Raw genomic sequence first — 17748 nt, 5'->3', positions numbered from 1 at the left:
ATAATAGAAGGGAACAAACTCTTAAATCTCAAGTCTTGACATCTAGGGCAAAGTCAGCGTGTTGGGTGCAACTTCTACTCTTGAACCAAAAATTCCTTTTTTTAAGCTACTTAAAGGCATGTTGAGAACACTAATTTTAGAGCAGTGCTACGTGCACAGCAGCTGCTACACAGCAGCTGTGCATAGATCCCATTTTCTTCCGCCTCGGGTCACGCAAAGATGATCGGAGCCGCTCATTTTGTTCAAAATATGTCGTTTAAGGTCTCTGTAAAAATTGAGCTTCGTTCGATATCGTTAGAGGCGTTAACAAAACACCCAAATTTTAACACTTCCAAATTTTGGTGCTCAAAATTAATTTTTACACAAATCTAAGTTTCAGGTAGGATTACTTACCGAAAAAAATTACTTACCGGAAAAAACATTAGGTAGGATACACACAACTTTAAATTGGTATTACTTCGTGATGTAACTCAGTTTTTTGCAAATATTTCCATATATGCATATTTACTTAAATTAAAAGTTGAAAATATTAGTGAATGCTGTGTTTTGCAAGGTTTAGTGCAATTATAAGATCATTTTTGTCAGCTTTGTGATTTTTTCCCAGTAGCGATTTTATTTACAAATTCTGTCAATTTATTTTTACTTTTTGGATATATCTTAGAGTAGCTCAATCTCAAAAGTAAAAGAAAATAAATTAAAAAAATTAGACAACATCGCCATTAAAAATAAAATAAAATAAAATAAAGAAATGTTAAAATTAATGTCATGTAAAAGTTTGCTAAGTTTTCATTTTTAGTAGTACTCTTCATGATTTGTCATTTTATTTTACTTTTCAAGTATCTTGAGGCTAGATATATTCAAAACCTTTTTTTTTTTTTAAAAAAAAAATCATAAAAGAATATTTGACTAAAAAAAAAGAAAGAGTTTTTATCTCAAAAACTAATTTGCAATTATTCCCAAAACACACTTTCCCATCCAATTAAACTTGCCTCCATGTAAACAGAAGGATGACTTTGTCATCTACCCTCCAATAATGAAAAAAAATCAAAACATGACAACTTGCACCCAACTCATGATAATAGCCCCCTACCCTTTGTATAAAACCAAATCTAATATGCCTTAACTCTCCTCTCTACTCCGGCCCCCACTTTCCAACCCAATTTTCCCTTCAAACATGAGAAACCAAAATCACACCAAGTCCCTCATCAATCTCCTAATAACATGCTTAAACTTAGCACTGCTAACTCCGCTCCTCCCCCGCGCCGAGTCGGCTCAGTCCCCGTTCGGCTGCGACGCGTCCGACCCGCAGACCGGATCCCACCACTTCTGCAACGCCAGGCTGCCCGTGGGGGACCGGGCCAGGGACCTCGTGTCGCGGCTGACCCTGGACGAGAAGGTGTCCCAGCTTGTGAACACAGCGACCGCGGTGCCCAGGCTCGGCATCCCGGCGTACGAGTGGTGGTCGGAGGCGCTGCACGGGGTTGCCTTCATCGACGGGGTGCCGCAGGGGATGAGGTTTAATGGGGCGGTTCGGTCCGCCACCAGTTTCCCGCAAGTCATTCTCACTGCTTCCAGTTTCGATGCGCAGCTGTGGTACCGCATTGGCCAGGTTAGTAAATAGTAGTAGATTCATATGGATGAAGCTTGACTCATCAGCTAATTATTGGTGGGAAAAACTATCAACTACACCGACAAATAGTCCACGTGTCCTAATCAATTGGAATAGGCTATACGAGTCAAAAAAAAAAAATTTCCCGGATAGTTTGTTTGGATTAGTTTCTGCACACCTAGAGATCCTCGACTGATATGTAGGAGACTCATTCCAAATGTGTACTAACGAATCCCGATATAGTTTACTGGACACTTTCAAAGATCAAATTAGGCACTTCACCGGTTAAAACGAGGACAAAACCTCGTATGGGTTGTCCCACAAGACAGGGGGCAGAGGTATATAGAGGTTGGTGTGGCACTGGTTCCAAAAAAATATCTTTTTTATACTAATGAAAATCAATTTGGTACTTATTAGGATTCGTTGTACTTGATTTTTTAGACAAACAATGAAAAACTAGCACTTTAGATAATAACCTGCTTGGATCATATAACTTCTATAGATCACGAGACAATTGAACCAGAAGCCTTTATTATTTTTAAAAATGAAATAACTCAAGACAAAGCCTGATTTCACAGTACACTTACCCTACGTATTTTTACGAACAACACGCAACAATTATTTAGTGATTCCATTGAAAAGTGTCACCCCTTATCCAAATATTGACTTAGCCAATTCTACAAGAGTTGATAGCAGTTAAAAAAAAGATTTGAACGTGGAATTTAGGAGGGAGTAAACGTCTGTGTGCGAGGCTTTGGCCACTCGGCTATCCCAGGGAAATCAAATGATAAATTAATATTTTGAAACTCGTCCCAGTATCGTTTTTTTTTTTTGCAACATTCCAAAATTGATTCCGAAAATTGTTTGGACTGACGTAAACTGATCCGAACACGAAACACTTGAGATGTCAGAAAGCATTCCGAAATTGATCACATGTCCGCTTTTTAGATACTCTAGTTTCTCTGTCTTTGACAGGCATTAAGGCATAAGATATAGGGTTTTTTTTTTTTTTTGATCCGCATATGATATAGGGTTTGATTCTCAAAATATACCAGTAATCTCAAAAAAGCATCACCCTTACGGCCCCCCCCTCCCTCTCTCTCTCTCTCTCTCTCTCTCTCTCTCTCTCTCTCTCTCTCTCTCTTAATTAAGCTGAGCTCAACATACCCTACCATGCTACCACATTGAGTAAACTTTTCGACACTGTACATGATTGCATTGTTGTAGTTTTAGTTTTCATATGTGGTCAGTGCTGTAGTAGTTGACATTTATTTCTTTCGCTTTCGTTATCTATTTTAGCTTTTACATATTTGGGCAATGTTCGTTAACAAAATGAGCAGATTTAATTTCATTAACTAAAATAAGTAGTTATTTTTTAAACTAAAATTGATGCATTGTAAGAGAATTATTTGATTCGTAAAGCGAAAAATTGTGGTCGGGATATTATTATGGAAGAATCAAAAGTTACCAACTGAGCTACAATGTTTAAAGTGAAAAAGTGGTTGGGAACTTGGGATATTGTTATGGGGATCACATGGCTAAGCCATGGGCAATGAATTCTTTTTGGTAGGCACAGGACCAAAACAATCATGCATGGCATGCGACTCCTGTTTCTATTTTACGAGTAATTTTTTGGGTCAGTACGTTGCCCAATTAAATTAAGATGGGTAAGGGCCGACGAAAAATCTTCTGTAACGAAAGAATGCATCTATTTCTATTCTCGTATAATTTCAACCGCAAGATTCACGATAGCCTCTTTCAAAGAAGAGTTTTTTGTGCAATTCTATAGCTGATATTGCACGAAAACAGAAGTATACGTACAATTTTGTGTACATGTCACGACATTCGGTGGAGGTTCGCCTCAAGGGTTTTGGCTCAGAATTCAAGATTTTGTTTTCTTTGAAGGTCTTAGTTTTTGATTTTTCTTGTTAATAATTTTTGGAGTCGCCTCATTCTCACGCGCAAGTGTGTGAAATGGCTTTGAAGGAGGAGGCTATAAAGATTAGTCCGAAGTTTGCGCAAACTGACTTGGTCACCCTGTATTACAAAAAGAAAAAATGGTGAGCGTGAGTGAGTCATGAATGTATCAACGCGTATAAAGATACGTTTGGTCCTACACTACAACTTTGTGGGTCCTAAAGACAGCCTGGAACTCGTAGGTTCACGGAATGGACTTCAAGCCAGACTCCAGCTACTCAAATCTAGGAAAAGGACAAAATATGCACCAGTAAAATCCACGATAAAAAGAAGAAAATTTGGGTTTTTCTTGTCCATAGTTAAAAATCAAACTTGGTTAATTTTTTTTATTAGTTTTTACAGTTGTATTGTATGGAAACTAAAATAATAATCTAATGTCTCAACTTCGAAATTTCTTAGGCATTATCAACTCATTTTGGGATCAGTCCATACGGAATTTTGCTCCAATTTTAATTGGACTTCTCACAAGTGAGCAGTGAGATTAGATCCCCAAGAATAGTCACGGTGCGCTTAAGCTAACATAAACACATGAGTTATTAAACAAATTTAGAAGAAAAGTTGACTTCAGATTGCCTTCTGTTTTCCAAAGTTCGTTTTTGGGTGATGAACAGTAATAAAAAGGAAGGTTCATTCCACTTTTCGTTACAAAGTTCTTTTTCAAAAAGATTATTGTCAAAATGACCATATTGCCCCTTGGACTTATCCAATTTCCCCAGACACCTGGCTTTCTCCCCTCCATCTTCTTCCACGCACAGACCAGAGCAGACCCCTTCTCTCTCTCTCTCTCGATCTCTCGACATACATATCCAAGAAAAGAGAAAACATTTCACCATAGTAGGAAAGGAACAAGAAAATGAAGGAGTTGTGGACCTCACTGGACTCCCTTATGGGCGTGTACGCCTTCTGCCAAACCATCCTCCCCCCAAACTCCGATTTGCATTCCCCAAGCTCTTCGCCCGCCTCTTCAACTCCTTCTCTTCCCACTGCTACTACGACATCACCGAGATCAACGGCGTCAACACCAACGAGCTCTACAATGCCGCCCAACTCTACCTCTCCTCCTCCGCTACCTCCATCTCCACCCCTTCCTCCTCCTCCCCCGACACCCGCCGGGCGAGGGCAATTTTGTCATTTCACTCGGGAGGTTGTGGGCAACAGGGACCAAAACAACGTCGTTTCACTCGAAGAATTTTAAAAAATAGAAAGGTTTAGAGGTTGGAACAAGCGAATTTACTTTAAACAAAAGTGGAACGGGGCTTAGGGTCTTGGACAAGTACCCCAAGGTTTGGCCTAGAGGTCAAAGTCTGCAACGGGTTTGTTCCCTCTTGATTTCTCGGTTTTAAAATTTCTTAGGTACTATTAATTTCTTTAAGACCAGTCCATATAGAGCGTTGTTCTAGTTTAATTGAGACTACTGCAAGCTAATGTTTAATGATCGGATTACTTGAGGTGTTGCATAGTTGACCCGGCACCTGAGTTATCAAAATAAAAAAGTTGGCCTAGAGGGTGTTCCACTAACTCTTCTTTTTATAAAAGTTCTTTTTTTTAATTTTTAAACTCAAATATAATGAAAATAAAAAATAATTTTTTGATTTTTTTTTTGCACCGTATAAAAAGATCTCAATGAAATCTATCAAACAAGATCCATATTGGTAGAAAAATTATTTGCATGAAAACATAATTTTTGAGTTTGAAATTTACTTTTCTTTTTAAAAATTCACTTTTTGAAAAAGTGAAACACTCTCTTAGACATTCCAATCGCGTTGACCCATTACAATAGTTGTGTCGGAAAGGGGTGTGTTTTTTCTTTTTCTTTCTTTTTTCTTATCTTGAGATGAGAAGTAGTAGTTTGAAAATTGGAGAACTCTAGGAACACAATTTAACTCCAGAAGTTCATCTCCATCAGAAAAATTTGGCATTACGTACGTCATGTATTCTTAACCAAACGTAACATTTACTAGGAAACAGTGTCAATTACAGGAATCTCCTATGGATAACAGTAAATCCCACATGCAAAAAGACAGATCGATGGACAAAATTGTCACATGAGAAAAATGTTCTTAAAAGAAAGATCGACTATTTGCCCCTCTTCCTTCACATGTATGCCTTTCGATTTCGTTGTTTCTTTATGTTTTAAGTGTCCGGGTCAACTCATGCACACTTCGATTCTACCGTTCAATAGCCAGGGCCAATTAAATTCGAGACAAAAGCTACACATTGACTAATCCCATAAGAATTGATAGTATCAAAAATTCTAAGACATAGGGACTCTAAACTTGCTGTGGAGCCCCTGAAGAAGATTCGAAATTAATCCATATATAGGTGCGCATCACCACACTTGAGGTCGAAGATGACAATAGGCGGATCAGGAAATTCAAAATGGAGTGAGGGGTGTCTCCTCAAACCCGCGACCGCGTGAGAGACAAACCCAACGGAAGTAACCCATTGCCATCTTGGGCAACTTGGATCAGGCACATATTATAAAATGGACCCCACACATATGTAAAAGGGACTTTTGGTTGGTACTGTGCGATGAGCAGTTGGTTACTGAGATGAGATCTGAGCTGTTGAATGTATGATCCGACGATTCAGAGGTGCGCAGGACAGTGCTGTACAATAGTGTTCACAACACCATTTCCAAATTCATGTAAAAGATGTGTTGTCGGTAGAAGTGTTCCTGAACGTATTGCATAGATCCTACAAATATCACAGTGCCTATTTCGTTTCCTTTAACCAACACCAGAGGAAAAATGGAACTTTATTACCTCATCAATGTTATTATATGTCTCAGTACTCACCTGCCCTCCTCTGAGTCGACTCAGCCTCCATTCGCATGTGATTCGTCAAACCCACAAACCATATCTTACCCATTTTGCCAAACCACTCTGCCCATTTCCCAGCGAGCCCAAGACCTCGTGTCTCGTCTCACCCTCGACGAAAAGGCCACCCAACTCGTTGACTCGGCAGCATCGATTCCTCGACTCAGTGTCCCCGCCTACGAGTGGTGGTCGGAGGCGTTGCACGGTGTTTCCAGGCACGGCAGGGGCGTCCATTTTGCCGGCACTGTCCGTTCCGCCACCAGCTTCCCTCAAATCATTCTCACTGCTTCTGCCTTCGATGATAATCTTTGGTTTCGTATCGCTCAGGTGAGTCACCAGTGAGTTGACCCGGTAACCAAAGGAAAAGTAATCTGGATAACCCCGTTCTTCTAACAACTTTTTTCACTTTTTTGATTTTGTTTTTATTTGAATTTTTTTCGCGTTTGTTCATTTGTACCAATTTTTTAAAACTTTTTTGGAGGAAACAGATTGATGTAGTCGACCCCAAGTAATTGCAACGTAAAGCTCGATTTGGTTTGGAGACGAATCGAAAAAGTAAATAAAAAAAAAACTTTTACTTAAATATTTTGAATAATGATTTATTAAAAGTGGTCATTGTTCAAAATATTTGGGTAAAAGTAAATTTTTTTTACTTTTCCAATTCGTCTGTACGAATCAAAAGGTCAAAAAAAAATTGATACAAAACGATCAAATACGAAAAAAATTCAAATAAGGACAAAACGACACTTTTTCTAAGGAACACCATCTTAGCCGCATTGATAGTTGTGTTAGCTTACCGTTCTTAACAGGACATTTGTGAAATCTTCTTGGCTCACATCAATATCGGTTATGTTTCTGTTCCGATTTGCTAAGAAAAATAAATATTTATTTAAAGATAAATATTTATTTTATAAATTAAAAGTGATATATTATAAAACGGTCTGAAATATTAACTGTGTCTATCATTGAAATTAATCGGAAAAATCCCCAAAAATAGCCTTATCCTATTTATGCTGTCAATGCCACCAGGCTTTATTAGATGCCATAAGCATTTTGTCTTATTTCCTTTCCAAATTTCGGAAATAAATGAATAGATAGAACATCAATTATACTTAGAAATAACATTAAAATGTATTTAATCTTGGCGGTAAATTTTTTTTCGGAAATTTTAATTATTGGTTGTTGAATTAACGATTATGATATTAGTATTTTCTGTAGTTTAAATCCGGCCTGTATAAAATCCGGATTCTTCTCTTATTTTGTTATTAGATCTTAGTGTGATTTTTTTCCTCCTAGTTTATGAAGTTAAAAAGAAAAAGGAAAATAAAAACAACCACTGAATTATGCTGATATAGGCTAGAGGCAGGATTAGAGCAAGTACACAAGTTATTAGGTAAAAAAATTAGTGAACAGTACATATTTTTCATTTTACCTATTCATTTTTCTTTCAATACTACACCAACACTATCTATTTAACCTATTTTTTAATAAAATATTATTATTGTACATGGATAACTATGTACTATGTTCACAGTGTGTGACTGTGTACTGTTGGAGAGAGGGAGGAAAAAGAATAAAAAAATTGCTACCGGATGAATAGTGAATCGGTAAAGATGACTAACAACTGTTCATGGATGTATTTTACACCTCCTTTTACCTCAGCTGGGCAAGATGATTTTGTCCCTTTCCATAGGTAAACTAGCTCAGTTTTGTTGTTTGGCTAAGCTGATAAAGTTGCTCTTAGGAATGGACTTCTTCTTGAATTTGGGCCAAAACTGGAGCACTCTAGTCAAGTGGACTATTGGCTCTAGGTCCAGACTAAAATTAAGCACTTATTTTTTAATTAAAAATGATGTATTGTGAGAGAATAACTTGTCTTGTAAAACGGAAAATAAATGCTTAAAAATTAAGAACCTTATTAGAACGGATTTGAAGATAGGACCTACTCCCTCCGTCTGGATTTAATTGTCCTTAGTTCTATTTTAACCGGCTAAAAATGAGTTATATCTTTGAATCCGTAATGAATTTCATATCGAATATGAATTTTGTTTGATAAATCTCGATTAATTCTATAATACATGAGAAAATAAAAATGAGGAAAATGTTTTACATGAGAAAAATATTTTATATGTAAAATATTTTCCATTAATTGGATGAAAATGACTTACCCTTAAATCTTCCGTAAGTTATTTTCTGAAATGAACTCGCTGCTTTCTACTGTAATTTTCACTGCTCAACGTTCAATTCCAATATTCGCAAATCTTTTCACCGTTTAAGCCCCATTCTCTTCCTTTACACTATTTTTTCAATTTCAAAAATATTTTTTAAGTGCCAACCAAATATCAAAAAATAAAAATAAAAATTTTATTTTTTGAAAAAATATTTTATATTGTAATTTATATCGAAACAAAAGGAGCCGACATAAGAATATCTCGAAAAAATATCTCGAACAATGACATCTTGCAGCATTTACTATACAGCCAACTACCATCAATTACTGACGCCATGCCCCATCTTTCTCATCATTCTGTTATAGTTAGAATTAGAAGTGAAACTTATTCAGGAAGAACTGTAGCTAAGTTATTCACGGTTCCGCACAATCTCATCCATTTATTTCAGTATTTAATGATTAAGATATGCTTTTCAATTTTGATTGGTTAAAAGTAGTAATTTTTATTGGTCAAAATTGGTTTTTAATTCGGATTGTTCCAAAACACTTTTTGGACGTACGAGATTGGACTTTGTAAAACTTTCAAGTTTTCCTGTATGATACTACATCATGAAAAAAAGAGAAAGGAGAAAAATTGGGAATTTTTTTGGTTCGTAGAAGAAATGAGAAGAAAATTACAAAATCAAGTACTGAGCACAATAAATTTCCCCTCCCGTAGTCTTCATACTTTTCTTTATAATAATTATTTTTTTCCCTTAAAAGCTTACTAGAGCACAACATTTTCTGTATTGTTCTAATTTCATTAGATGTCCCCGAAGAAACAGAGCATAACATTCTTCGCTAGAAAATCATTTCTTTTTTAACAAAACAAAAAAATCCTTAAAAAACTTGACATAAAAATTAAATACGCATCTACCTATTACAAAAATAGAAATGTAAATATCGAGTAAAAAATTGTAAAAATAATATTCCCTCTAATTTAGCATTATAAATAGCTTGATTAGTACACTTCCATTTACTACCAACGCCACCACCATGAATCTCCTCTCACTCTCTCTCATCACTCTACTACTAGTACGTCTCACAAACCTCCTCCCCACCGAGTCAACTCAGCCTCCATTCTCATGCGACTCAACCAACCCACCAACCAGACCATACCCATTCTGCCAAGAAGCCTTGGCCGTCCCAAGCCGAGCCCGAGACCTCGTTTCTCGACTCACGTTGGACGAGAAGATTTCCCAACTCGTCAACTCAGCCGCCGCCGTCCCCCGACTTGGCGTCCCGGCGTACGAGTGGTGGTCGGAGGCGTTGCACGGGGTCGTCGGGTGGGGTGGCGTCAACATGAACGGGAAAATACGCTCCGCCACCAGCTTTCCCCAGGTCATTCTCACTGGCGCCACATTCGATGTTCACCTCTGGTATCGAATCGGTCAGGTGAGTTGTTGTTGAGTTGACTCGGTGCACACTGCCCAACAAACACATAACGCATTGGGGCCTTTGGGGGGGGGGGGGGGGCGAGGATAAGAAGCTTTACCAATCTACTTAAATTTATTAGTAATGAATTTATTTCTTCTTCTTATCATCTTTGATTAATTTGTCACATAGTGGTTTTTATTTTTATTTTTTATTTTTCATATGAGACTATGAGTTATGACATGGATTATTTAATGTCAGACCGAGTCAATCATTTTATCCCATTTTGTAGGATCCAATTCAAAGGAAACGCGGAAATGTGTTACATTTTCTTATACTCCAGTTTGTCCGGGTTGGTTTACGTCAAGTTTGATTGATTCTTAATGAGGATAAATTCTTTACGCCAGCGGCGAAAACTATGGGTTTTTCACCACCATCATTTTGGATTCTATGGTGCGTTAATTGCTGATCCTAAACTGTTCATCTTGTAGGGTCCAGAAAGTATTGTTCTCATTCAAAAAATTATCTTCACCAGACATCGATAGGTGTATCAAAATTTAAATTTTGGTTATAGAACGAATAGCCATGGACAGTTTAACGTGACAGGATCAGACCGATCATTTTATAAACTACAATTCAACTTTTGATTGATCTATCGATATCTAATCGAGTTGATTTTTTGCGTAAATATTTTACACTATGAGTCCTACAAGATAAATGGTCGGATTATAACAATAAATATTGGTGTGGTCCACAATGGGCGGTGGTGGAAAACCCACAATTTTCACAGTCAGCGAAAAGAATTTAATCTCTTAATGAAAATAATTTTATCTCTTAATAAAGGTAGAAACGAAACTGTGTATGTACGGGCCTTAAGAGTTGATACTATGTAGGAGGGTTTGAACTTCAAATTTAATGAGAATTTAACTCCTAATTCTCCGGCCTTAACCACCGAGTTAATTAGTTAGATTTTAGGTACATTGTTCCCCCCTTGATATGTGAAAATGTGGGAAGTTACAAAACATTCCTTACATGCAATAAAGTCACGAACTTGCCCCGCTAGAGGACAGTTGGTTAAGGTCATCCAAGATTAGTCGAGGTGTGCAAGGGGGAAACTAAACAAAGTCATTAACTTTTGAAAAAAAGTATACAAAATAATTTCCTTCCAAAAATGCATCGTCACTCTTTTCTTATTTTCATACATAGTTGAATTCTAATGGTTTTGAATGGAATTTAAACAGGCAATTGGGAGGGAGGCAAGAGGGGTGTACAACGAAGGGCAAGCCACAGGGATGACATTTTGGGCGCCAAACATAAACATTTTCAGGGACCCGCGTTGGGGCAGAGGGCAGGAGACCCCCGGTGAAGACCCCCTGGTTTCGGGCAGGTACGCGGTTTCCTACGTTAGGGGAATCCAAGGGGACAGCTTTGAAGGCGGGCAGCTCAAGGACGGGCACCTTCAAGCCTCGGCTTGTTGCAAGCATTTTACTGCCTACGATTTGGATAACTGGAATGGGATTGATCGGTTCCGGTTTAATGCTATTGTAAGCCCCTCTCTCTCTCTCTAACTTTTTATGTGATGATGTTTCGTATAGTCTCGGGGATGCTGCCGAGTAGCTCCCTATGAGCGGGTGCACATAGCGGCCGATTCGGCCGTTTATCTCGGCACAGATGGCTCGGATCGAAGCTGAACGTATACAAATTTCATACAAATCTGAACCGTCCATTACTCGGTTAAGATTTGAGCTGTCGATTGCCGAGATGAGCGGTCGGATCGACCGCTTTGCACTGCTCTAAAGGATGTTGCTTGACAGCATCTCCCATTCCCTCTCTCTATGTGGTGTAAAATCGGAATCCCAATAATCTTATTTGGCCATTAATTCGTACGTCATGATAATAATCAAATTGATCGGACATTGGTAGTTATTTGAATCATTTATATTGAACTTAAGAGTAGTAGACGGTTAGAGTTTGACTATTCGTTGTTCTTAAAAAATTACTCTCTCTGTCCCTAAATAAGTGTACGTCCCGCTAACCTAGCCCTTCAAAAGATGCAATTTTTTCGTTAAAAAATTCAAAGTTTTTCACTACTTAAAAAAACTCATTGATATCTATTGGTCTGTGAAACAAATTGAGTGCATCTTTAGTCTCTTACTATAAGGCCCCTTGGCCCTCTGTATCCGAGAATGGTTCGTACCCGTGTTTCAGTGTCTTTTCAATCACATAAATTTCATGGTTCACGGCACAGATCTGGAGATATGATTGGTTGAAAATAAATTTGAGTGTACTGGAAATTTTCGATATAGATAATCCTAGGTCCTCGGACTATTCATCCTCTAGTACTTAGAGGGAACTTATAATTTGTGCTGCCCAAATTGTGATGACAATAGTACATAAACTTAAAGACAGAAAAGCCCTCGTAAATGAACAGTTTGGCATTATCAAATATGTTAGTCCAAGTTAATAGGTCTCAATGGATGGTTGGGTTTTGCAGGTAACGAAGCAGGACTTGGCAGATACATACCAGCCACCATTCCGAAGCTGTGTTGAGAAAGGGAGAGCCAGTGGGATAATGTGTGCCTATAACCAGGTCAATGGGGTCCCTAACTGCGCTGATTACGATCTCCTCTCCAATACAGCTCGCGGCCTTTGGGGTTTCCAAGGGTGAGAAAGAAAATCTTTTAGCCCTTTTTTTTTCTAACATAGAAATTCCATTTCAAAGCCATACGGCAATTACAAGGATATCAATGGAGAAAGCCTAAGGATCCAATCTAAATCACAAGATGATATCATGAAGCAAAATTATGGGAAATCAACACTTTACGACATAGACACGAGCCTCATGCTCTGTTAACACATACTGCATAGGAGATCAATGTTTCAAAGCAAACCGAACCTAAATCAGGTTTAGTGCCAGTCAAAGGAAGAAGGAAATCTTTTAGCCTTTGGTTGCAATATTAAAAAAGGTTGAAGATATTTTCTTAGCAAATGAAAATAAAAGGTCCAATGGTTTCATACTATGAAGCACCGACACATCTAGAGGTCGAAGTATCGCAGTGTGGGACCCGCCACGTAGTGTGTCCTATAATTTAATTTAAGTTTTTTTACGGGGACACGGGGAGACATTGATGGGGACACAGTAGGGGCCAAATTGTAATTTAAAAAAAAAAATTGGGGCCAAACTGTAATTTTTTTAAAAAAATTGGGGCAAAATTGTAATTTTTAAAAAATTTCTGGGTGTCAAACTAAAATTATTTATTTATTTAAATAAATATACACGTGACGTGTCTCATGCTGTGTCTGTGTTCCCATTTTCTTAGAATTCCCGTGTCGGTGTCCGTATCCGTGTCCGTGCATCATAGGTTTCATAACTTATTGGATTTTAAGCGAAATAGTTTTTGTGAAGAAGAAAATAGTATAGTAGAGTTTTGTTTTGTTTTGTTTTTTTATTTTTGAAATGGTTTGTTTTCAAAATGATATTTCATAATACTTCCCAAACATGTAGTAAGTTTAAAGGCAAATGCCCATCGATTTGAAATCTTATGTAGTAGTGTCTCAGGAGATTCAAAAAACATCGACTTTTTTTTTTCAAGAATGACAATGTAAGTTTGAATCAAGTTTTGAAAACTATTTACAAAATTATTTTTCTGCAAAACAAGAACATCAAAAAATGATTCATATACAAACAAGTAGCTACATGAGCATTTTCATGTATTTACATGTGTAATTGTTGAATGGCAAATGATCAGGTACATCACGTCGGACTGTGATGCGGTACAGGTCATTCATGATAATCAAGGATACGCCAAATCACCAGAAGATGCGGTTGCTGATGTTCTTAAAGCTGGTATGGAATTTCCAATTCTTATTTCCATTTTTCTCATGATGGACTCAGGCACATACACATATACTGTACATACCATACACACTATAGACACAATTCTCTTTTTTTGATAACTCAAGTGTCCGGGGGAGCTTATGCGCACATTGACTTCTCTTAGGGGACCAATCCCAAGCACAATTCTCTTTTGTCCCCCATCACCGCTGCATTGTGCTTTTTTGGACCATGTTTGGTTGTTTGGCCCACCCATCGTTAGCCGTCATTGGACTAACAAGATCACAAATCTAATTAATTGAGGGTTGTGCTTACCCGTTATATTTCTTGAAGGTAAAGAGGAGATTACGGTTGATGCTGCCTATGTTTCAGTTTTTTGCATAGTTTTAACGTAGTAACGTAAACTGTTGAACTAGTTGAACAAGTCAATAGGGTTCTTAAACCATGGTTAGGTTTTGTGAAAATAGATTTTCTCAGTGTGCATCTTTCTACCATCAATAATACCACGGTGATCATGTTTCATGTTTTGTTTATCACTTGAGGTGGCACATTCATTGTTGTTGGTACATTAGGTTCCAGAGAATGGTTGGGACATGGGATGATAAATAAAACTGTGTAAACAAAACATAGTAAATGGCCATTTTGTGTACACGTCAAAATTCTCTCGCTTTTTGTGGTGAGTTAGTTGAATTGGCTGGAAAATTGAGTTTCCCGAATAATCTACAAAATCGTAAACGGTGAACTTTATATAGACCAGATGGGTTTAATGTCGACATGATCTTTCACATGGTAAAAATTTGTTCAATCTTCAGTCCATATGTTGCACATTTTAACTTCTTTTTTTCGAAAAAACACATCGTTACTTGAGTGCCCAAGTTTGTCTAAATATATCAGCTGAGTAAAAGAATAACTTAATATAATCGCATATTTTTTGTTTTGTATTTGTTTTGTTGCGTTGCATGCATGTCTCATTTTCACAACAAAAAACATTTCACAGGCATGGACATCGACTGCGGTTCCTACTTGAAGAACTACACCAAATCGGCCGTTGAACAACAGAAACTGCTTGTGTCCGACATAGACAGAGCCCTCCAAAACCTCTTCTCAGTTCGAATGCGGTTAGGCCTCTTCAACGGCAACCCAACAACCCTCCTTTTTGGTAACATAACCGCAAACAATGTCTGCACCCAAGACCACCAGTCTCTAGCCTTAGAAGCTGCCAGAAACGGCATCGTCCTCTTGAAAAACCTCAACAAACTCCTGCCCCTTCAAAAGGCCAAAACTCCCTCTCTCGCCATTATAGGCCCCAACGCCAATGCCTATGAGACCCTACTCGGAAACTACGAGGGCCCCCCGTGTAAAAAAACTTCCGCCCTGCAGGCCTTCCAAGGGTACGTTCAGAACACTGTTTATCAATCGGGTTGTGACAACGTTAGCTGTGGTTCTGCGGATATAGGGAAGGCGGTGGAGATTGCAAAAGGGGCGGAGTATGTGGTTTTAGTAATGGGGTTGGACCAGAGTCAGGAGAGGGAGTATAGGGATCGGGACGATTTGTTGTTACCTGGGATGCAACAGAGTTTGATTCAGAGTGTTGCCAAGGTTGCTAAGAATCCAGTTGTATTGGTTTTGTTTTGCGGGGGTCCGGTTGATGTTACTTTTGCCAAGGAGGATCCAAAAGTTGGAAGTATGGTATGGGCCGGATATCCAGGTGAAGCGGGTGGGGTTGCTCTAGCACAGATCATCTTTGGTGACCACAACCCAGGTGAAGTTTCTTTAAATTTCTCCCATAGTTCAATATTAATTTGTTCATTGCTTTCGAAATAAATTTGATTTTGGGCTACCTTCCTGTCCTCACTTTTTTTCCCCTTATCATTTTGAGTGAAAATTTTGTTAAAAGCCTGCTTGATATGAAGCTTTATAATCATTCCTTCTTTTCCATCATTTACTTTTGGCATATGGAATGGTCTCATATATTATTGGATATGATTAATCATCAACTCTTCTAAAAGTGCCTTTGTTTGGTTTCCATCTTTGAAAATTATTTTTGATGTAATGAGTGGAGAGAGATAGAGAAAGTTATAGAGAACCGTGCAGGGAGAAAAATACGTATTTTTCTCGAAGATGGGAAAAGAGCAAAGGCATATAGAGGGGCGAATTTTCTTATTTATATTCTCAACATCCTTAAAGCATTATAGTAAGTCCACTCTGCTTGCAAAAGTTCGAAACTAAAATGGTGCACTCAATGTTGTTCATGCAGGTGGAAAACTGCCAATCACTTGGTATCCAAACGATTTCGTCAAAGTACCGATGACAGACATGAGGATGCGACCCGATCAATCATCTGGCTACCCAGGACGCACATACAGGTTCTACAATGGCAAAAAAGTTTTCGAATTTGGCTATGGCCTTAGCTACACAACATTTACTTATAACTTCGTCTCGGTTTCCCAAAAGAAGCTCCACTTGAACCAACTATCAACTACTGCTAAGGTAGTTCAAGATTCGAATTCGGTTCACTACTTGTCAGTTTCCGACTTGGGCTCAGAAAACTGCGAAAAGGCGAAGTACTCGGCTGTTGTTGGAGTGAAAAATGAAGGGGAGATGGATGGGAAGCACCCGGTGTTGGTGTTTATCGGGAGGGAAAATGCGAGAAAAGGGAGTCCGGTGAAACAGTTGGTCGGATTTCATAGCGTGAGGTTGAAGGCGGGGGAGAGAGCAGAGGTTGAGTTTGAGTTGAAACCATGTGAGCATTTTAGCAGAGCTAATGAAGATGGGTTGATGGTGATTGAAGAAGGGAATCATTATCTGCTTGTTGGAGAAGAGAAGTATACCATTGCTGTTGAAGTTTGATTATGAGTTTTTTTTGGATCTTCAAATAGAAAGCCAAATTTTATCACTGTTTTCACATTGAATGTTGTAGGCCTTTTTAACTGTTACCGGAATTCAAGTCAAAAGTTGGCTATGAGAAATGAAAGGCTGTCTCTATTCCCAACAGCAGTTTAAATAACTCTTCCCTTATTCCTTGTTTGGAAACGACAAATCTACGGCTAGGTAAATTAAATCTATTGATTCTGAAAATTACTTAAAGCTAGGTGCTATCAATTTTTATGGCATTTTTCCACATGGAATTTTTGCTATGGCTTTTAATTGAGTTGTTCACCCGTAGACAGTAAGATTAATTGGTCTTTCAGAAGTTAATTGAAGTTCAGTACCATTTTGGCAAAATCTGAAATCCAGAACGTGGACTATACTTATCTCGTTTTTCCAATGCAAATTAAATGGCTTAGATGACGTGGGAAAAATGACAATGCCAACTTTGGTGTCAAATTGGCATGTGGGGTGCTAGCGCTGGTGGCGCAGCACTATGTCCCTAATGCATCAGGTGTGGGGTTCAAACTCCACCCTCCCCCCTTCCCCCCTAACACTAAACTCCTATTCTCTTTGTCCTTATTTAAATGTTCATTACGGTTTTGAATGTATTTTCAATGGCTTATTTATCTTGATCAGATGCTCTTGTTTGTGAGGATTCTTCTGTCCGTGATTTCTTGCCAGCGATTTGGGTGCTTCAGATAGCGGCGTGCAGGCAATTGACGTTCGTGGACAACATTTTCACAGTTTGGGGTTTCCATCGGCTTTTGCTGTTCCTAATTGGTACTACTTTGATTGGATATTTTCTCTATCTGCTTGCGCACTTAGTTGTGTGAGGTTCTAATTTTTCTTCTTGAGATTAGGCCTCCTTCGTGGTTGCTTTATTCCCTCATGTAGGATGGTTGCCCTTTCGATGTATTTTTCCCATTATCAATGGATTATATCATTTTGCAAACAAAAAATAAAAAATTGATCCTCGTTGAATTCTACTATTTTTTTAACAATTACTTCACAATTTTCGTTACAACAAACACATTACTATTTATCCGCAATTATG

The 17748-nt window shown here is 38.1% G+C and overlaps 1 protein-coding gene across 3 annotated transcripts; it reads left to right on the top strand.

Moving 5' to 3' along the window:
- The first annotated feature begins 1115 nt into the window (after positions 1-1115).
- On the top strand, positions 1116-16830 carry LOC131332129 (probable beta-D-xylosidase 7). Of its 3 annotated transcripts, XM_058366208.1 has the most exons (7): positions 1377-1609; positions 6378-6732; positions 11230-11532; positions 12483-12652; positions 13738-13835; positions 14821-15585; positions 16081-16830. In XM_058366208.1, the coding sequence occupies exons 1-7, from the start codon at positions 1521-1523 to the stop codon at positions 16671-16673; spliced, it is 2373 nt and encodes a 790-aa protein (XP_058222191.1). In that variant the 5' UTR covers positions 1377-1520; the 3' UTR covers positions 16674-16830. The 3 variants fall into 3 exon arrangements, with proteins under 3 accessions (XP_058222192.1, XP_058222191.1, XP_058222193.1); XM_058366209.1 differs by lacking the exon at positions 6378-6732 and having other exon boundaries at positions 1116-1609; XM_058366210.1 differs by lacking the exons at positions 1377-1609; positions 6378-6732 and adding an exon at positions 9595-10009.
- Positions 16831-17748: the final 918 nt, after the last annotated feature.

The sequence above is a fragment of the Rhododendron vialii genome, chromosome 7a, assembly GCF_030253575.1.
Source record: "Rhododendron vialii isolate Sample 1 chromosome 7a, ASM3025357v1".
Classification (NCBI taxonomy): domain Eukaryota; kingdom Viridiplantae; phylum Streptophyta; class Magnoliopsida; order Ericales; family Ericaceae; genus Rhododendron; species Rhododendron vialii.
This window is presented reverse-complemented; position numbering and strand designations above follow the sequence as displayed.